The 22,459-nt window shown below is 42.6% G+C and overlaps 1 protein-coding gene across 2 annotated transcripts in view; it reads right to left on the bottom strand.

Annotated features, from left to right (window-relative positions):
• Positions 1–21,622, bottom strand: part of CPNE8 (copine 8) — a 261,900-nt gene extending 240,278 nt beyond the window's left edge. The window contains exons 1-2 of one of the 2 annotated variants that reach the window (XM_070454590.1): positions 21,340–21,622; positions 20,765–20,949 (exon numbers count right to left, since the gene is read on the bottom strand). In XM_070454590.1, coding sequence (XP_070310691.1) covers positions 20,765–20,898 — 134 coding nt within the window. In that variant the 5' untranslated portion in view covers positions 20,899–20,949; positions 21,340–21,622. Of the gene's footprint in view, positions 1–20,764 lie in introns of both variants that reach the window. The other variant, XM_070454589.1, reaches the window with a different exon arrangement.
• Between the last annotated feature and the right edge of the window lie 837 nt (positions 21,623–22,459).

Genomic DNA, 22,459 nt, shown 5'->3' with positions numbered 1-22,459 from the left:
TATTATTCAATATCTCAGCCTCCCAACAACTGGCAAGCCAGCCAGAGACCAAAAATGAAACAGGCATGGGTAAAGAAACTGTTTCGAGGGAAAGTCCATTGTCAGTGGTGGAAATCCCAGGATGGCCAACCTCTTCCATGTAGTGAGATCTTGCCAAGTTTGGAATGCTCCAGATAGGCACATGAGTTTGAGGACACCCTGAAAACACCAAAAGAGTTACTAGACATTCTAACCAAAACAAAAGGGACAAAGAAACTAAGGTGTGAAAGTAGGTATGTTATGCCCTCTGCTTTGGGTCCTGAGACTGATAGAGAAAATGAGCTCCAGCTCAGATAGGAACTAGAAAAATCTAAAGAAGCTCTGGCATGAGAATAAGATCTACAAGTGGCTTATTCGTCTAGTTGGGATCTACTAGCCGAAAAGGTATAACAACAAGAACACCTGGAAGCCGTGCTAAAAATGCAAGGGTAGCATCTCTATTTGGGCTTCCCTGGTGGCTCAGATGGTAAGGAATCCTCCTGAAATGCAGGAGACCCAGACTCAACCCCTGGGTCAGGAAGATCCCCTGGAGAAGGGAATGGTTACCCACTCCAGTATTCTTGCCTGGAGAATCCCATGGACAGAGGAGCCTGGCAGGCTACAGTCCATGGGGTCACCAAGAGTTGGACACCACTGAGCAACTAAGCACATATACAGCACCTGTTACCAAGAAAGTGAACACAGGAAGACCAGAATCCCAAACAGTGGATCCAAGGTATAATGATTCCTCTGAGTAGGAAGATAAAAGTGTTGAAGAAAAAATGACCTACGGGTTCACTCCCTCATTTAAACAAAGACTAAGGTAACTTGTGAATCAAGAAGAGATAATAACTAGCCAAAAGATAACTATGAGGAAATACTCCTCTGCAGAAGTAGCTGAGTTGACATTAGGTTCAAAAAGAGACCAGGCAAGGAGTAGCTGCATGGCAACTGCTTATGGGACAAGGATGGAGACAATATCATACTAAATGACCTAGAGATGTCCAAATAGCCTCAGTGAAAGAGTAGCCAGTCCTGAGATAAAGGTCATATGCTGCAGGAACGAGACTAACTGAGGATGGGTAGCTGAATTGGTTACTTAAATTAGGACTCAGGTAAAACCCCAATAGAAGAATTATGACTTCATTAGAGAATCAGGAATGAGACATGCTATATATGCAGAAAACCTTAGGGGCCAGATAGATAGCTATCTATAGCAGGTATGAAGGATTTCAGGCTTCTTTGGTAGGTCAGCTGGTAAAGAATCCACCAGCAATGCAGGAAACCCTGGTTCAATTCCTGGGTCAGGAAGATCCCCTGGAGAAGGAATAGGCTACCCATTCCAATATTCTTGGACTTCCTTGGTGGCTCAGATGATAAAGAATCTGCGTGCAATGTAAGAGACCTGGGTTTGATACCTGGGTTGGGAAGATCCCCTGGAGGAGGGCATGGAAACTCACTCCAGTATTCTTGCCTGGAGAATCCCTATGGTAAGCGGAGCCTGGTGGGCTACAGTCCACGGGGTCGCAAAGAATCAGACATGACTGAGCGACTAAGCACACACACATGAAGGATTGCATCTTACAGTCTTGCTCCTGGGGTTTGGTGTGGCACCTTATTATCAGCACCAATGGTTAGTAAAGCAGTAGCTCTGATAGCTGCAATTATAGCAGATTTCAGTGAAACAGAGAGAGTCCACCACCAGGGAAACAGAAAATCAAACAAAGAAATAAAGGTGAAACAAGCAAAGGATGGAGAAAAAACAGAGAAAGGACCAATGCAGCTGACATGGAAACAAATTTGGTAGGATTATTAGTAGCAAGGACTCCAAAGAAGACACTGATAAGCCACATAATTCAGTCCTGTTATCTTTGAAGAAAGCCATAACAAAAGACAGTTCACTCCTGTGTCTACTGACCATGAATGTGCGGCAATGTGTCCCAGAGTCCCATCACTGGATATAGAACCCCAGAGCAGATTCCCTACCTGCAGAGTAACCAGGACTTGGGACAATGTTGCCCTCTACTTTGTGTGGTGGGAAGTGACTAGAGGCTCCAAGTGGAATTGATTAATTATTGATTGATTTACTGAGCAGAAACAAAAAACCTTAGTGCAGTAGACACCATAGCTGAGGATACCTTCAGTTCAGTTCAGTTCAGTCACTCAGTCATGTCCCACTCTTTGCAACCCCATGGACTGCAGCAGGCCAGGCCTCACTGTCCATCACCAACTCCCAGAGCTTGCTCAAACTCATGTCCATCGAGTCAGTGATGCCATACAACCACCTCATCCTCTGTCATCCCCTTCTCCTCCTACTCTCAATCTTTCCTAGCACCAGGGTCTTTTCCAATAAGACAGTTCTTTGTATCAGATGGCCAAAGTATTGGAGTTTCAGCTTCAGCATCAGTCCTTTCAAAGTTTATTCAGAGTTGATTTCCTTTAAGATTGACTGATTTGATCTCTTCTCTCTCCAAAGGACTCTGAAGAGTCTTCTTTAGCACCACAGTTCAAAAGCATCAGTTCTTCAGTGCTCTGCCTTCTTTATTGTCCAGCTCTCACAACTGTACATGACTACTGGAAAGACCACAACCTTGACCATATGGACCTTTGTCAACAAAGTGATGTCTCTGCTTTTTAACACACTGTCTTGGTTTGTCATAGCTTTCCAGCCAAGAACTAATCATCTGATTTCATGGCTGCCGTCACCTCCTGCAGTGATTTTAGAGCCCAAGGAGAGGAAATCTATCACTGCCACCATCTTTTCCCCTTTTATTTGCCATGAAGTGATGGGAACAGATGCCATGATCTTAGTTTAATATTGAGTTTTAAGTCAGCTTTTTCACTCTTCTCCTTCACTCTCAACAAGAGGCTCTTTAGTTCCTCCTCGATTTCTGCCTTAGAGTGGTATCAGATGCATACCTGAGCTTGCTGATATTTCTCCTGACAATCTTATTTCCAGCTTCTAACTCTTCCAGCCTGGTATTTCACATGATGTATTCAGCACAAAAGTTAAATAAACAGGGTGACAATAAACAGCCTTGTTGTACTCCTTTCTCAATCCTGAACCCTGTTCCATACAGGGTTCAAACTGCTGATTCTTGACCAGTGTTGTTTCATTCATGTGGAGGTCTCCAATACTGCTGCTGTCTTACAACAGCTCTTTTCTGCACTGAAAACTTGCCGTTGTGTGCTTGACCTGTGTAATCCCTTTTTTCAACATTCTTTTGGGTGCTAGCTTTCAAGATCAATTTGTCTTCATCTGGGAGGGGAGGCAATGAACCTTTCAGGCATTGCCTCAGGGTTATTTACAGTCATGTCATTTGTTATAGTTTGCTCAGTCAGGACCTAGAAATGTGGTGAATGTCCCACCCTGAGTTGGAATTATTTCATTAGATTGATGACACTATGTTAACCTGTGATGACTTGTCTCTTCTCTCCCAAACTGCTGCCTCTTTATAGACACATTTACAGAACCAAAGATGGGAAGTAAATACTGACAAGATCCAGGGACCCAGGTAGTAAGTAAAGCTTTAGGGAGTTATTTGGTCAGGTAAGACAAAAGTTATCCCAGCCTTGGTTATCAATAAAATCCAAGCCTTAGCCACACCAGCCAGTCAAGGAATTACAATCCTTTCTGGGATCATTGGAATGTGATCCTTTCATACTGTATTTGGCACAAATAATTTGGCTCATACAGTGCTCTCTGGGCTTCCCTCATAGCTCAGTTGGTAAAGAATCCACCTGCAGTGCAGGAGACTATGGTTCAATTCCTGGGTCAGGAAGACCCACTGGAGTAGGGATAGGCTACCCACTCCAGTATTCTTGGGCTTCCCTCGTGGCTCAGAAAGAATCCACTTGCATTGCAGGAGACCTAGGTTCGATCCCTGGTTTGGGAAGATCCCCTGGAGAAAGGAAAGGCTACCCACTCCAGTATTCTGGCCTGGAAAATTCCATGGGTTGTATAGTCCATGGGGTCGCAAATAGCTGGGCACAACTGAGCGGCATTCTCTTCACATAGTACTCTCTGGTTAGAAAGGAACAAAAATGGGGTCAGGGCATCCACCACCAGGAAGCCTTTGAAAAGGGCAAAATTGTGGTAAAACAAGTTCAAGCTCTGGGCATATGTATATGGAACGCTGCCTGAGAATTAGATGTAAGCTTGTACCTAGAAGGTTTTGGCTAGGGTCAGTGGGAAAGGCAGGAATGGAAACGCATACCACTAGGATTTTAGTCTCAGTTGTGGAAGGGACCCCAAGTGAAGTAAAATGCTATTGGAAAACAGCTCCTGATAGCTGTCCTGGCTCTGCAGCAAACAGGCTTCACCATCGACTTACTAGTGTATGTTCATACTTTACTGCCAGTAAGTAAATGGATCAAGAACATGCTCCTTAAACCGAAAAGTAACTGTGCCTGCAACAAGGTAATGTGCACATTTCAAGTCTGCCGTCTATGGAATTACATTCTGTCTTTGGGCCAGTGTCTTACATGCATCCTGATATGGCCCCTCCAATCTCTCTCCACCCATCTCTCCTCTTCTCCGTCAAGTCAAAAAGAGAATTAGGACTCCCTGCATCCTGAAACATGTTTCACAGTGTCAGCAGTCAAGGTAATACCCGCATGTGGCCCACTTCAGCAGTTCTGGATTTCAGTGTCACTTGGTTTGAAGAAGACATTAAGCACAGCAGTCAATGGGCTAAACTGAGGGTAGCAAGGACTGCGGTAACTCATGAAACTATGCCCTTCTACCCAACCACAGACAGGTGGGCTGTGTGAAGGGGGTGACCATGTGGATGCCACAACGCATCGGGAAAGTTAGACAGTCTTGGGACAGCCCCCTGTGGGGAGCTGACCTATGGAGGGACATATGGGATGTGTGCACACAACCCACTGCTGCCATCAAGGCAAGACACACCTCTGTATATTCTCCAACTCCACTGCCTGGGAACCACAAGGCAGACACCTTAGCCAAGGCAGGAGCTGTTCTCCTGGAAGACTTAAAGACTTCCTTGGATATGGCATGTGCATCACTGAAAACCGACAGACACTGAGGCCCCAAAACCACCTGGAAGATAGCCAAGAGGTTACACCTGTACATCAAATACACTGACGGGCAGGCATTTGACAGGGACTGCCCCACTGTAGCTTGTGGTGACATCCCTTGAGACATATTCCTGGTCACATCAGATTAGCCACTAGCCCAGTGACCAGATGATAAGTGGACTATATCAATCCCTGGCCTTTATCAGAAGGACGCAAGTGTGATTGATCTGTGCAGATATAGAGACCTGACTGATACAAGAGGTTCCCAGTAAAAGAGCAAATCAAAAAGCCACTATTAGGGGCTTGACCAAGTTAGAAAGTATGTACTGGGTCCCCATTTATATAGATAGCAACCAAGGGACCCATATCACTGTGCATGACGTAAAGGAATGGGCTGAAGCCCATGAGGTTTTATAGACCTTCCACCTGCCATATAACCCAAAAGATGCCGGGCTGGTAGAAAGAACTGAAAGAGACACTGAAGAAGCTTTCTCCAGATGAGTCTTTAAGAGTCTATCTTGGCTACTATTAGAGGCCATCTGGCTGTTAAACACTGAACAACAGCAGGCCACATGTCTGCTTCTGAGAGGCTGACTATACTTATTCTACCAACTAGATCCTTAAAATTTCAAGTGTCAGAAGAAGGAATGAGACCTATCCATGGGGATGCAGGTTTTATCCTAGGAGTGCCACAGAACCTCCTACCTGGGGAGATTATTTTAGATTGGAGATGTGATAGTATACCCCTCACAGGGGTTTGGCATCCTTTTACCTTGGGGACAAGGGCTAGGCTAGGCCCTGACACAGCAATTTGTCAATCTTTCTATCTAAGTGAAGGCCCAGAATAACCAAGGTGATCTCCCACACAGAAATCAAATGGGAGACTGAAATAGGGCTTCTTTTATGGGCCCCTACTAAAGCCCCCACATATAATATCTCCCTGCCTGGTTCTAATGTAAAGGAACAAAATGTCTGCTATTGTCCTGTGGGAAAAGCGCCAAAGCCCAGGCTGATCCTGGCTCATGGAGAACAAACTACAGAATAGTTCCTGACTGAAGATTTGTCTTTCTTGCTACCTTTAAAAGGACTTCCCCAGCGGCTCAAACAATAAAGAATCTGCCTGCAATGCAGAAGGCCCAGGTTCTGGATCAGGAAGATCCCCTGAAGAGGGGAATGACTATCTATTCCAGTATTTTTGCCTGGAGAATCCCATGAATAAAGGAGCCTGGTGGGGTTGCAAAGAGTCAGACATGGTTGAACAACTAAGGCAAGCACAAGCTTTAAAACACTTATTATCTTTAGCGTTTTCCTTCTAGGATTAGTGCCACATACCTCCACTATTACATTCTTGTCCAGGGCCACCACCTATGCTGACATCCACAACTGCTCTGACTTACAGGTGTATAGATTGCTTCCAATGTCCTTTGCTGAAGTAATGTCAGGGGTCGTTGTCTTTCAACCTTATAATATGGGGACAATGTGTGGGGACGGCAGGTAAACTCCTATCTGGCTCTAGATAGAGTATTCTTGGAAGAATGGTGGATTAAGATAGTGTGGGCCATATAGATGGTGGGGGTGGAGTGTGTAGCTGAACCATACTGGCTCCCCCTTGTCAGCCCCATTTTAGGTCTGCAGTCGTTTCCACCTGACTGAGATTTAGCCTAACTCACAAACTAATGCACTCAAGCCAGACTGAGTTCCCTTTTACCCTTGCCTTCATTTTAAAATGAAAGCTGGAAGAGTGCCTTTTGCTGAGATGGTTAAGCTGGGTGGGTGCCCCCAGGTCTAGACTGTGGATATGCTTCTCATTTGGTAGTCAGATTCTATTTTTACCTTTGGCCCCTTTATAACCCCCTGTATCCCTTTTGGCAGTGCAGAGGGCATTGTCAATTCCTCTGGATCTTCTGTCCACCCCATCTTTCCTGTCTATACGTTACCCACAGTAACGTATAGACAAAATTTCTTCTCAGTTCGGAGGCTATTACTCAATATCTTCACCTCCTAACAGAGAGAAATGAACTAAACGGATATAGCTTGATGAAATACTGGGTGATTTTATTTTGTTCTTATATCTATTTGAAATTACATGAGAAACATTATTTTAATCATGAAGCTTTATTAGCTTATGTAACCCTCAAAACGAATATAAGAGGCAGGGACTATTGTTATCTCCACTCTACAAATGAAGAAATTGAGAAACAAAGAGGCTGATGTGGTCTAGTTCCACACCCATCTCCTCAAGAGTGAGCAGACTGGCTCTTGTTATAAAATAGGCTAACAAATGAATAAAACCTCTTTGAGAGGAACTGTTTTTCTTCTCTGACTTGAATAAAATCAAGTAAGGAATTCAGGTTTCTGACTGCTATGCCACAAACAGCATACCTAAAAAAGCACAGCTTTGGCATCCTCTCTCATGGGGCCCTGCTTTGTGAATTGCTTCTAGATGCACATTCTCAACATCACAAGGCTGTTTGTATATTAATGCTAATATATATATTATACATATATAATATTTTATATATATAGCATATATATTAGCATATATATATTAGCATTAATATAAATATATATATATGTGTGTGTATATATACATACATACATGCAGGGTGGACCAAACTACTGATAGAACATGAGCAAAGTTTTTCTCTACTAAGATATACCTAGGCAACTCCCACACTGTGACTTAATTTCCTAGCTCACAGTAACTTTATAATTTATCAGCATCATTTGAAACACTACTTACATGCTAACATCAAACATTTTGTCTGACAAAAGAATGGTAAAGTGTGTCTAAGAAATAAACCAATGTGGACTGGGGTGGAGTTGCCAATTGTGTTTGAGCACTTTGATTCTCTTCCACCAAAGATTTCAAAACAGTATCAGTATCTGTTTCAAACTAGACCATTTCTCACTGGACCAATCAAATTCTGTCTCTTCAAATCTCAACTTGCTTCCCCCAGTGGTCAATGAATCACTAAATGAGTTGGAACTGTAACACATAAATTTGCAAAGTACATTCCACTAGTAGATGGAGAAACAAAAACTTCAAAGTAAAGAAGAATAAGGATTCAAAGTAAAGAAGAAAGGACCACATGAAAAGGAGAAGAAAGGAAAAAGTATACAAAATTTCAATCATCTTCTTATTTCACTCACAATATACTTGCATGCTGCCAAAACTTTCATAGATTATAAAAGACCACACAACCCCACTTATAGTAAAGAGTAAAACCAGAGACAGAGCCAAACTTGATATCACCATCTCTAATAGTGACAATCTAACAACAGCAATAATTTTCCCTTTTATATGCTGTATCTTTTATAAAAGGCCTATAAACAGTGATGTGCAAATATCTTTAACCACAGGTTTTCCCCAAAAAAGCTAAATGCATGTATGTGCTGTGTGTACATAATTTACATAAATTTTATTGATATAAAGTATGTGTAGATGAGCACACAATTTACAAATAATAATACATATAATACTTTTCTTATAAATTCTGTAGAACCAATTGATTCCCACAGAAGGTCTTATGTGTAGACAACAACAAAACAATAAATCAAACTCTGATTTACAGTGTTTGTCACTTTCCTTAATATAAATATTCCCACTATGGTCAATTTCAAGCTACCAAATGTGATGTCACTGAACATGGGTTGAAATGAGATGAGCAGAAGCACATGAATGCATAATATTCTCAACCCACAGATTAAAAAATAGAGCATAGATGATAGCAAAGAGTCTAGATGTCTAACAAAATGTAGTTACTAAAATAGAAAGTAATAACTTTTGAGTATGCCTTAACTTTGTTTTACTGTAATCTATTTAACTTTATGCTTATATAACTTACATTTTTACAGTCATTTTGTTTAACTAGCAGCATATAAATTCCGATTTCAATCCCATTTAAGCCAGTTGCAGCATGCCATTGAAAAGTATATTTCTAACACTTTATTGAGGAAGGTATTGCTAACTAAAAACATATGGGCAACCTAAAAGTTGAGAGTTAAGTTTTATTCAGTGGGAATGTTAGAACTCGAGCCTGGGAGACAGGGAATTGCCTCTTGACTTCATAATTCTCACCTAAAAAGGGCTCCTGCATGAGACTGGCATATAAACAGAACTGCGGGCTTTCAAACTCACCTTAAAGCAGTGCTCTGCTAACAGGGAAAGACCAACGCCAGGACGAGAAGAAGACATCAGAAGTAGACAACCGAAGTGAGATCCTGAACCTGACCTGTATGATTGTTCATAATGTTTTCTTCTTGTTCTCTTGGACTCTTGCACATAAATCAAATGCTTTTTTTTTTTCTATCATTGGCACAATCTTATGCAAATTTTAGAAATCAATCAAATTGTTGGGTTGTGGTCAATTAGTGCATCCACTACCTCTGGTTTACCTCGGTGGGTTTCTCCCCACCAAAGTTCTGATTGGATGGCTCTTAGAAAGTTTATTTTAGGAGAAAGGAATTACAGTTTTCTGTTTGGGCTACCATCACTAGATGGGAATCACTTACTTTCCCAGTCAAACACACTTATTCTAAACCTGGCCATAAATATGAATTTTCCCTTAAGGTTATTCTAGTTCAGTCAGAACAACAGGCTAAATTCTACTTAAAAAAAAAAAAAGTAAACTCTAGACTTTTAGGAGGGACCCTTCCTCAGTTATGGGATGGCTTTATCTGCTATCAGTAGGCTATGGTCATCTAAGCCTAAAGGCCCCCCTATGCTTAGAACAATTAAATCTTACCAAAGAAAATCAACTTAATAAAGCTAGAAAATTAGGCTGGGTATCTTATGAAAACTGCCAGTGTACCATGTCTTTCAAGACAGTGATTGATATGGAACAGATTGGGTTAGAAGACTAGTAATAAACTGGCTGGCAACTAATGGGATTCAATGGCTTTGTGGGTCAAATTTATGACCCTGGCTTCTGCCAACAGGGCTAGGAGGGTATACTTTAGGATTCCCTTAGGCTCAAGGCCATTTACATACAAACTCTAACTCTAGCAATTTACCATCAATATGAGCCTGAAGAACCAAGAGATCTGTATTTCACTGGTATGATCACTTAGCAGCTACTTTTGCACCTTCTTTACAATGTGAGAAAATATTATTTCTCACATTGAAGCCTTAACAGAATTCACTCAGTTCAGTTCAGTCGCTCAGTCATGTCCAACTCTTTGCAACTCATGAATCGCAGCACACCAGGCCTCCCTGTCCATCACCAACTCCCAGAGTTTACTCAAACTCATGCCCATCAAGTCGGTGATGCCATCCAGCCATCTCATCCTCTGTCATTCCCTTTTCCTCCTGCCCCCAATCCCTCCCAACATCAGGGTCTTTTCCAATGAGTCAACTCTTCGCATGAGGTGGCCAAAGTATTGGAGTTTCAGTTTCAGCATCAGTCCTTCCAATGAACACCCAGGGCTGATCTACTTTAGGATGGACTGATTGAAACTCCTTGCAGTCCAAGGGACTGCCAAGAGTCTTCTCCAACACAACAATTCAAAAGCATCAATTCTTTGGTGCTCAGCCTTCTTCACAGTCCAACTGTCACATCCATACATGACCACTGGAAAAGCCACAGCCATGACCAGACAGACCTTTGTTGGCAAAATAATGTCTCTGCTTTTTAATATGCTATCTAGGTTGGTCATAACTTTCCTTCCAAGGAGTCTTTTAATTTCATGGCTGCAATCACCCTCTGCAATGATTTTGGAGCCCAGAAAAATAAAGTCAGCCACTGTTTCCACTGTTTCCCATCAATTTGCCATGAAGTGATGGGACCAGATGCCATGATCTTAGTTTTCTGAATGTTGAACTTTAAACCAACTTTTTCATGCTCCTCCTTCACTTTCATCAAGAGGCTTTATAGTTCTTCTTCACTCTCTGCCCTAAGGGTGGTGTCATCTGCATATCTGTGTGTATTTATATTTCTCCCAGCAGTCTTGATTCTAGCTTATGCTTCTTCCAGCCCAGCGTTTCTGATGATGTACTCTGCATACAAGTTAAATAAGCAGGGTGACAATATACAGCCTTGACGTACTCATTTTCCTATCTGGAACCAGTCTGTTCCATGTCCAATTCTAACTGTTGCTTCCTGACCTGCATATAGCTTTCTCAAGAGGCAGGCCAGGTGGTCTGGTATTCCCATCTCTTTCAGAATTTTCCACAGTTTACTGTTATCCACACCAGTCAAAGGCTTTGGCATAGTCCATAAAGCAGAAATAGATGTTTTTCTGGAACTCTCTTGCTTTTTTGATGATCCAGCAGATGTTTGCAATTTGATCTCTGGTTCCTCTGCCTTTTCTAAAACCAGCTTGAACATCTGGAAGTTCACAGTTCATGTATTGATTAAGCCTGGTTTGGAGAATTTTGAGCTTACTTTGCTAGTGTGTGAGATGAGTGCAATTATGTGGTAGTTTGAGAAATCTTTGGCATCGCCTTTCTTTGGGATTGGAATGAAAACTAACCTTTTCCAGTCCTGTGGCCACTGCTGAATTTTCCAAATTTGCTGGCATGTTGAGTGCAACACTTTCACAGCATTATCTTTCAGGATTTTAAATAGCTCAACTGGAATTCCATCACCTCCACTAGCTTTGTTCATAGTGATGCTTTCTAAGGTCCACTTGACTTCATATTCCAGGATGTCTGTCTCTAGGTGAGTGATCACACCATTGTGATTATCTGGGTCGTGAAGATCTTTTTGTACAGTTCTTCTGTGTATTCTTGCCACCTCTTCTTAATATCTTCTGCTTCTGTTAGGTCCATACCATTTCTGTCCTTTATTGAGCCCATATTTGCAAGAAGTGTTCCCTTGGTATCTCTAATTTTCTTGAAGAGATCTCTAGTCTTTCCCATTCTGTTGTTTTCCTCTATTTCTTTGCATTGATCACTGAGGAAGGCTTTCTTATCTCTCCTTGTTTTTCTTGGCAATTCTCCATTCAAATGGGAATATCTTTCATTTTCTCCTTTGCTTTTCACTTCTTTTCTTTTCACAGCTATTTGTAAGACCTCCTCAGACAACCATTTTGCTTTTTTGCATTTCTTTCCCATGGGGATGGTCTTGATCCCTGTCTCCTGTACAATGTCACGAAACTCTGTCCATAGTTCATCAGGCACTCTATCAGATCTAGTCCCTTAAATCTAATTCTCACTTCCACTGTACAGTCATAAGGGATTTGATTTAGGTCATATGTGAATAATCTAGTGGTTTTCCCTACTTTCTTCAATTTAAGTCTGAATTTGGCAATAAGGAGTTCATGATCTGAGCCACAGTCAGCTCCCAGTCTTGTTTTTGCAGATGGTATAGAGTTTCTCCATCTTTGGCTGCACAGAATATAATCAATCTGATTTCAATGTTGTCCATCTGGTGATGTCCACGTGAAGAGGCTTCTCTTGTGTTGTTGGAAGAGGGTGTTTGCTATGACCAGTGCGTTCTCTTGGCAAAACTCTATTAACCTTTACCCTGCTTCATTCCATACTCCAAGGCCAAATTTGTCTGTTACTCCTGGTGTTTCTTGACTTCCTACTTTTGCATTCCAGTCCGCTATAATGAAAAGGACATCTTTTTTGAGTGTTAGTTCTAAAAGGTCTTCTAGGTCTTCAAAGAACCCATTCAACTTCAGCTTCTTTAGCATTACTGCTTGGGGCATAGGCTTGGATTACCGTGATATTGAATGGTTTGCCTTGGAGACCAACAGAGATCTTTCTGTCATTTTTGAGATTGCATCCGAGTACTGCATTTCGGACTCTTTTGACCATGATGGCTACTCCATTTCTTCTAAGGGATTCCTGCCCACAGTAGTAGATACCGCGCAGAAGCATGGCCAAGAGGAGCAACCCCACGTCCAAGGAGCGGCTGCTGCGCAGGTACAGGAAGGCTGAGAGGAGCTACTCCACGTTTAAGGTCAGGAGGGGCAACCATGAGGAGATACCCCTCCTCCAAGGTAAGAAGCAGCAGCTGTGCTTTGCTGGAGCAACCGTGAAGAGATACCCCACGTCCAAGGTAAGAGAAACCCAAGTAAGATGGTAGGTGTTGCGAGAGGGCATCAGAGGGCAGACACACTAAAGCCATAATCACAGAAAACTAGCCCATCTGATCGCAGGACCACAGTCGTGTCTAACTCAATGAAACTAAGCCATGCCGTGTGGAGCCACCCAAGACGGACCAGTTATGGTGGACAGGTCTGACAGAATGTGGTCCACTGGAGAAGGGAATGGCAAACCACTTCAGTATTCTTGCCTTGAGGACCCCATGAACAGAATTCACTCAAAAGACCTTAAATGATAGCAGCTAGGCTATTAGCATACTAAATTCTGAGTCTCTATGTGAAGAAATGGAGAAGGCAATGGCACCCCATTCCAGTACTCTTGCCTGGAAAATCCTGTGGATGGAGGAGCCTGGTAGGCTGCAGTCGATGGGGTTGCTAAGAGTTGGACATGACCAAGTGACTTCTTTCACTTTTCACTTTAACTCACTGGAGAAGGAAATGGCAACCCACTCCAGTGTTCTTGCCTGGAGAATCCCAGAGACAGGGGAGACTGATGGGCTGCCGTCTATGGGGTCGCACAGAGTCGGACACAACTGAAGTGACTTAGCAGCATGTGGAGAAAAGCTGTATTACAAAATCATATGACCCTTGATATCCTTAGCACATCTCAAGGGGGCAATGGTGCTATAAATCAAACTAAATGTTATGTTTTCATACCAAATGAATAATATAACACATTTAATGACTCACAGGAAGAATTATATTGCTGCCTTAGATGATCCACTTCCTGGCCTTGGTGATCTTTTAGGAAGACAGTTTCATTTCAGAAGCTCATGGTTTGAATCCCTACTTATAACTTTAACAAGTTATTAGCTATATTGCTTGCAATGTTTATTTCATAAGATTGTTGTCTCTTGTATTAGATGATGTATAACCAGGCCCCAGGCAAATTAATGACAGCTAAACAACTTGAAGAAACAGATCACATTTATTATGTAGAATAACTGTAATAGCATGATCCTAGGTGTAGGAAGAAACAACAAGGGAAATATCTCCTGGATCCTATTAGGTTAGAAGATAGAGGATTCAGAGAAGCTTTTTATTATCGATCAGTGGGCCCAATCCAGAAATTAACAGGCAGAATGACTTACCAACAAAAAATTTCCACCTGACCTAGGATCAGTCTCCCAGCACCATGTGACAAAATGAAGCAATGATTATGAAATATCTCCCAATATGGTCGAATTTCCAACCATGGGGAGAGGCTATGAAATGAAATGTTTTCTCCTCTATGCTCTACCAGTAAACAAGTCTTTTCCAAATGAAAACTTCTGATCTCAGGTGCAAGAAAGCCAGTTATTTGAAAGCCATCAGCTACTTCCGCCCCAGTAAGCACAGAGGAGCTAGAGGGAAGTGAGAGGTAGGTGGCCATCTGCCACAGTCACCATCTTTTACAGTATACAAAGAACTAGTATGTGAATAATAAAGAAAGCAGAATTGGCCCTTAGAGAGATAGATACATATGAATGAAATGATTTCACAAGCCTGGATGCTTGCAGCTTCCCATATTTAGAAGATCACTAAATCTCTTTATTTAGAAGATCTCTAAATCTCTTCCCATACATAGAAGATCACTTTATCTCTTTATATCACTAAAGCTCTTTAGATTTAACCTCTAAACCTCTTGAGAGATTTAACTTTCTCTTAATCAGCAGTAATGTTTTAATGTTCGGATTACCTGCCTCTCCTGCAAACATGTATATACTTGGCTCCTCCCCTGTTTCCTCCGAGCCAGTGTCTCCCAGGGTCACCTGAGATATACCTTCCAGTCCTAGCACTCTCACCGAATAAAATCTGACTCTCAAGTTTTAGGTTGCATGTGCTTTTTTTTTTAATTGACAGTATTGTTAATCCAAACCAAGTAACAATAGTCACAGAGACATAAACTCATCAAACTAGTAAATTAAAACTCCTGATGTATAGAAAAATGGTAAAAAAAAAAAAAAAAAGTCTGGTAAAAAAGTTCCCAAAGATATTCCATAAGCCTTATGCAATATGAGGTGTCTGACAAAGAAAACATACAGATGACCAACAAATAGATGAAAATATGCTCAACATCACATATTAGAGAAATGCAAATCAAAATTACAATGAGATATCACCTCTTACCAGTCAGAATGGCCATCCTCAAAAAATCTACAAACAGTAAACGCTGGAGAGGATGAAGAAAAGGGAATCCTTCTGCACTGCTGGTAGGAAGGTAAACTGATACAAACACTATGGAATACAATAAGGATTTCTTAAAAAACTAGGAATAAAACTACCATATGACCCAGCAATCCCACTCCTGAGCATATTCCCAGAGAAAACCATAATTCAAAAAGATACATGTACCCCAATGTTCATAGCAGCACTATTTACAATAGCCAGGACATGGAAGCAACCTATATATCCATCAACAGATGAATGGATAAAAAAGTTGTGGTACATCTACACAATGGAATATCACACAGCCATTACAGGAACAAATCTGAGTCAGCGGTAGTGAGGTGGATGAAACTACAGCCTGTTGTACAGAGTGAAGTAAATCATGAAGAGAAAAACAGATATACATTAACACATATATGTGGAATCTAGAAAAATGGTACTGATGAACCTACTGCATGGCAGGAATAGAAACACAGATGTAAAGAAGAGACTTGTGGACACAGTGGGGAAAGGAGAGAGTGGGGCGAACTGAGAGAATAGCACTGACAAATATACTGCCGTGTGTAAAACAATCGTTAGAGGGAAGCAGCTGTATAATATAGGAAACTAAATTCCATGCTCTCTGTTGTATAACAGAAACCAACATAGCATTGTAAAGCAATTATCCTCCAATTAAAACATATGTGTGTGTGTGTGTGTGTGTGTGTGTGTGTATGTATATATATATATAAATGAGGTGTCTGAGAAGACTGCAGTGCCAAGAGAGCCTGACATCTTGTCAGCTTGCTGGAGTGGGTGTACAAGTTGAGAATGAATCACTAATGACACTATACAAAGCAAATGTAAATTTCTGACTACTAGGTTCAGTGTTGAGTTATTCACAGATTTGTTCATTCCACCAATATTTTTTTTTAGTTTACTGTGTGTAACCAGCACATGGTAAACATACTAAAGGTACAGATTCCTGGGCCTTCGTTCCAGACATTTTCATTCAGTAGATCTAATTTGGAACCTAAGAGTCTATATTTTAACAAGCAAACCTCTATCCCATGCCAGATGACTCATTCAGAGAATTACAGCTTCTAGCATTTATTGACTACTTATTCTGTGCCAAGTTCAGAATGCATAAACATGAAGGAGACAAACCTTGCCCTCAAGAAGAAGACAGAGACCTGCCAGGCTCCTCTGCCCACGAGATTTCCCAGGCAAGAATACTGGAGTAGGCTGCCATTTCCAGCTGCTCTGAGAATATAGCAAAATACAGCTTGGGAGAGGATCATGATAGAAAATTATGTTATATCTGAAGTCTGGAAGAAGGAGACAATGCTAATCAAGAAAAGAAGGGAATGGAGGAAGGGACATTCAGGGCAGAGAAAATCATGTGCACAGCCACACATGCAAAGAAAGTTTGTTTCAACAGGATAACAGAACACGCTTTGAGACTGTACCTCTTAGTACTGTTCTGTGGTCAACTTTTATCTGGCACCAACTTTTGCATATATTAAGCATATAATTGTTAAGCTATTGTGAAATGGAGTATTTCCTGCTGTATCAACTAATAAGGATATCACAGCAATCTGTGATTCTGGCCCTCCAAATGTGAATTTCTGAGCCCAGAGGGTACCCAAGAAAAACAATCCGCAGCCATCAGCCAGTCCCCCTGGTGAGCACCTTGTCCCAGATAGCTGGGATGCATATGAAAGGAATAATTTCACTAAGTCTGGACTCTTGCATCTTCCCATACACAGAAAAGCACTAAATTCCTTAACTTGAGATATCTGGTTTTCCAAAATTAACAATAATCTTTTGATGTTCAGACTACCTTCCCCTTGGTGCAAACTTCCATATAACCTGACCCCTCCCTGTGCCTCCGAGGATCAGTTTTCTCAAAGTCACTTGAGAAGCTGTCTCTTGGGCTTGAAGTCCTAAAAATTCCTACCAAATAAAACATAACTCTCAACTTGCCCGTTGTGACTATTTTTTAAGTCGACACTGTGTTTAGTCATAGAGCTTATATATGAGGAGTAGTGGGAGAGTAGGCAAGACAGGTAAAGCCAGGTCAGGAAGTGCTTTTTAGAACTCCTAGAACAAAATAAGCACTCATTACTTTCCACTTTGTATTCTTCCTTCCACACTAGATTTTAAAATTAATTTATTACCATTATAGGATTATTGCTTCAATAAGATTCACTTGTGATATCTAATCTACAAAGTCTAGAAATATAGACTGCTATCCCTGCTTTTGGAGAAGGCGATGGCACCCCACTCCAGTACTCTTGCCTGGAAAATCCCATGGACGGAGGAGCCTGGTAGGCTGCAGTCCATGGGGTCGCTAAGAGTTGGGCACGACTGAGCGACTTCACCTTCACTTTTCACTTTCATGCATTGGAGAAGGAAATGGCAACCCACTTCAGCATTCTTGCCTGGAGAATCCCAGGGACAGAGGAGCCTAGTGGGCTGCCGTCTATGGGGTCACACAGAGTCAGACATGACTGAAGTGACTTAGCAGCAGCAGCGGCAGCATCCCTGCTTTTATACTTGATAAGCCAGTTTCTCATTGGCTCATCAAAATGACATGCCAATAACAAAATCATCAAAATAATGTGTGAGAAACAGTGCAACAAACCAAGGTCTCCAGGAAAACAGTTAATTACTGCCTATTACTTCTCCCATTGTTTTTACCTTCATTTTATAATTATCTGTTTTCAGAATAAAACAGGAATGTTATTTTATGTCTCTAAGGTTGTGTCATTTCATCTATAGACATTTTAATTAGGTAACCCAATAATTTAAAAATCTTAAAACTTACAAATTAACAAATTTTTTAAATGAATGCAAGAAGAGCTGAATAATGAGTAGAAGGTAAGTCAAAGAGTAAGAACTTTATCTCTGCATAAATATAGCTAGAAAACGTGTCACTTTAACACACCAACTTTGTAGCTACTACAGAAACTCCACCGCTCTTTGTCTCACACTAACCATGCCAATCTGTCTTGTCTCCGCTCATGCCCCATCTCCTCTTTGTAGCACATTCCAAGTACTCTGTTCCACAATGATCTCTTCCATTCTTCTTCATGAACCTCATCTTTGGATTTAGTCCTATGTTATTATGTGTTATACAATATTATATTTATCTCCCAACAAGATTTTACTTTTTTAGAGAACTTATGCATTTCTCATGGAACATGGCATAGTGCTAAACATAAAAGACACTCAAACACTTCCTTAGTGAATAGACTAAATGATTTCCATGAATTATATTTAACTTCAAGCTTCAATTGTTGATTTTCTCACCTCACTCAAAATGAAGATGCAAACATCATAAAGCTTTTAAAAAAATCTTATACTGGTCACAATGCAAGGAGGTTATCAAAACGGTCATCAGCAAATCATCAGAAGTCTTCAGTATGAAACAGCAAGGTGATTCCTTGCTCTGCTTGCCTATAATAAGGCTAAAGGACCTACAGTTGTGCCTTGCTGCTAGATAAAATCCCCACAGACAATCTAGGAAATATGCTCTGCCTCTGTCCCTGTCTTCTTTAACCAATTTATTGAAGTTCAAAAGAGAAGGACTATTTACAGAATTCCATAGCTGAACCATGTGCAATACACTGATTCAATAAATACTATTTCCAATATCATAATAATAGCTACTATTTTTAACACTGTAACATTTTCATGTCTACATTGTGTCAGTATTTTTCAGATATCATTTTATTAAACTCTGATAATACCCTATATAAGATAAATGCCAAAATTATCTTCATTTTAGACATCAGAATATATATAAAGCCAGAATGTATAACCAGATCTCTTATGCCAAAGGCCCAGGGACACCATCATCTATCATCACAGGATTCAATTATCAACAATATAAGTACTACCAGTACTTTGGTTCTCTTTCAGAACTGTTCTTTTTGAACATTAAAAATTAAAAACAATACATGAAATCAATGGTATAAAAAAAAAAAGGGGGGGGGGGTGAAACAAGGGGATCTCCAGTTTCAGAGGTAGCAAGTTGAAGGAAACTGGATTAAAGCCAATTGACCAGGATTCCCAGCACCACACCCACAGCAAAAAATCATGGGGGGTGGGGGTGGGGGTGGGGGACGGGTTAAATATGGACCTTATTGGCAGGAATACTAGCTAATATCCCCACAACCCCTAAAAAGTTTATGGGAAATTTAGAGCTAACATTTATCTTCATTCCTCATACAGGCCACATGCCATTCAGATTTACAGGATTTCAGGAGAAAATAACAACTTTAGAAAAGGCTGTTATTGTAGGACTTCAGGCTATGCATTACCTGTTAAATACTGATAACCTCCCTCTAGCATCCAAAGCCAGCTTCAGAAAAGAGAAAAAGATCTAGAAATTAATGTTTAAGAAGAATTTTCCATACAGTTTCACTTGTTCAACAGACAGAAATCTCAGGCATCATTTACTATCAGCATTAGTGTTTAATGGTCTGAAGTCAGCCTTAAATCATTCTTCTGGCTTTCGGGTGTAGTCTTGTGACAGTGCAAAATTAAATATCACTAGATTGATAGTATTTTAAGCCTAGGGGCTTATTTACATCGAGACTTAACCATGTTTATTAGATATAGTCAAGATTTCTTCCTGTTTTTTTGTTTTTTTCCTTAAAAAAAGGAAGGAAAGGATTTGAGGGCTTTAAAAACAAGAAAGTGTACAGGTTAGTAGTTTTCCACTGAGAAAGATCAAAGTCTGCAAATATGGGAGTGGGCACCAGTTAGTGTTATCATCTTAAAATCATCTGCGATATAGCAATTATGCTACTTTATTTACAAGGAAAGTGACCCAAAGAACGTCAGCCAAAGGAGTTTGAAATGTACAGCAAGAGTGTAGGTTTTTACGGGCACTCAAATGTATCCACTTGCAGGCAGAAAGTCGTGACTTCCCACAGTTGAGGTAAGGCTGCGGTCGAAATCTCTACGTAGTAGGTCAAAGGCAAAAAGGCTCCCCCGGGGGCGGCGGGGGCGAGGAGGCGGGGAAGCAAGCTGGATGGCTCCGGGAAGTGGGTGCGGAGGAAGCTGCCTGGTTCGGAGCCAACTGTGCCAACCTCGGGTTTGCAGAGCCTAGCGGAGGGAGTCCCGGGCCGCTGCGCGCATTGGTCACAAGCTTTTGGCAATGCTGTGCCCTTCCTGTCATCATCCAACCCCGCGGCTCGAGTTTGGGACGTGAAAAAGGGCTCGTCAAGTGGGCGGCGGCCAGGGGTTCCCGCCGCTGAGTCACAGCCCCGCCAACTTTTACAACATTGCCCCTAAAAGAAATGAAGTCTCAGTCCCAGAGCCCACCACTCGCTCCTGGTTCTGGCTCTTCGCTCTGCCACTCGACCCGGCGGTGACTCGAGACCCACAGCTGAGCTATTTCCCACTCAGGGCGCAACTTCTCACCCTCGCGGAGCCTCGGCGTAACCTCGCCAAACGCTACCGACCCAGTAGGTGTGAGGACAAAGGGCGGAGGGGAAGGGCGCCTTCTCACCTGCAAGACACGGACACCTCCACGCGCGTGGCCGGGATGGCCGCGCTCAGCTGGTTTAAATCCCCGAGGCCCGCGGAGCTGGTGTAGCGGCTGTCCATCTTGAGAGGCGCCGTGGAATCGTCTGGCACCCACATCCAGAGCCCCGGCCGACCCAGGGCACCTAGCCCAGCTCTAGACAAACAGGGCTGGGGATTGAGGGTGGAGGCAGAGGAAGGAGGCGGAGGCAGTTCGCGGAAAGGGGGAGGCAGAGAAGAGGCGGATCTCAGTGCGGAGCCGCGAGGGAACAGGCCCGCAAAGCTGAGGCTGCTGAGGAAGTGGCGCACCCTGCTTTGGGCTTCCCTGCCCCCTCAGCCCGAGCTGAGGACACTCCGCGATCCTTCACTCGCTCTCGGCTTCGGGCTCGGCGGAGCCGCTGGGCAGCCTAGCGTGCTTGGGGGCATCAGACACAGACCCCAACCGTCTAGTAGAACAAACCGCTGGCCGGCTTGGCAAGCGGTTTGTGTTTTACCTCCGCCTCTTCACACCCACGCCTGTTCCTAAATCCCGCGTCATGAGCCCACCCCTTTCCCATTTACCGTTGATCCTCATCTCGCCCTCCGAGTCCGCGGAGGTCCCGCCTTCACTATGCCCGACAGCAGATGAGCCGAATCCTCGCTTCTGGACTGCCCACTCTCGGCCGCTTAAGGGTTGGGGGCAGTGAGACGGACTTCGGGACGATCTGCAACCTTCTCTAAGCAGTGGTAAAGTAACAGATCAATATATGAAACACGGCGAGAGCAGAGGAAACCTAAGGTGGAGCGGGGGACGGGGAGAAATATTTGGGACTTGAGGGAACAGTCTGGTTTCCCTCTTCCCTCATTTCTTCAGAATAACGGCGGGTGGGGGGCGGGGTGAGGAGGGGGTTGCTGATGTCTACAATCCTTTTACCGTCTGGACTCTCCTGCGCCTCCTCGCTTCCAAATGCGTGGAAGTTACTCCCTAAAACCTGAAAGTCACAACAAAATAGGACTCCCAACCGGTAAGACCTGAATAAAGCTGGACAGAGAAAAACAGAACTAAGCTGGAGTGAGCGCCACGTTTGGGAAACTGTTTTCTGGGAAGGCCAGACTTGTACAGTATGCAGAAGCTGCAAAAGCCAGAGGAGGTTCCCGCCGCCCCGCTCCTTGGCCGCGATCTTTATTACAGGCGTGTTCCCTCCTGCCTTGCCAGGGCGCCTGCTTGTCCCTAAACGGTTGCCACCAGGGGGAGACAGAGATCAGCACTCGGAGTATTGCAAAAACAAGCAAAGGGCGAGGGCTGGAGGAGGAACGATGAGTGAGGACATACCCATCTTTGTTTATAGCACCAATAACTGAGTTGCCAGCTGGCAAGACTGACTCAGGGGGCAAACCGTTTTTGTAGTTGAGGATCTGCCCTACGTTGTAATATTTTAATAAACTGGGAGCCACCTGTCTAGAGAATCTATAGAGTTGCAGATGAAGGTGTGTGGGTGCAGTCTTGAGGCTTTATGCTGCCAAGAATTCTTCCCACGTTTCATTCTTGGTTTCCTTTCCTTATTCCCCCCCACCGCTTGTCACCCTTTAGTTTAGAGTTGTCTGTTCCTCCTTCCCTTTTCCTGTTTGGAGATGCTCCAAAAGTCTAGACATTTCCATTATGCTAACCAAAATTAATTTTGGGGAAGAGACTTAAGTGTAT

The sequence above is a fragment of the Odocoileus virginianus genome, chromosome 24 (assembly GCF_023699985.2).
Source record: "Odocoileus virginianus isolate 20LAN1187 ecotype Illinois chromosome 24, Ovbor_1.2, whole genome shotgun sequence".
Taxonomy (NCBI): domain Eukaryota; kingdom Metazoa; phylum Chordata; class Mammalia; order Artiodactyla; family Cervidae; genus Odocoileus; species Odocoileus virginianus.
Note: the sequence above shows the minus strand (reverse complement) of the source record. Positions and strands in the feature narration are given on the sequence as shown.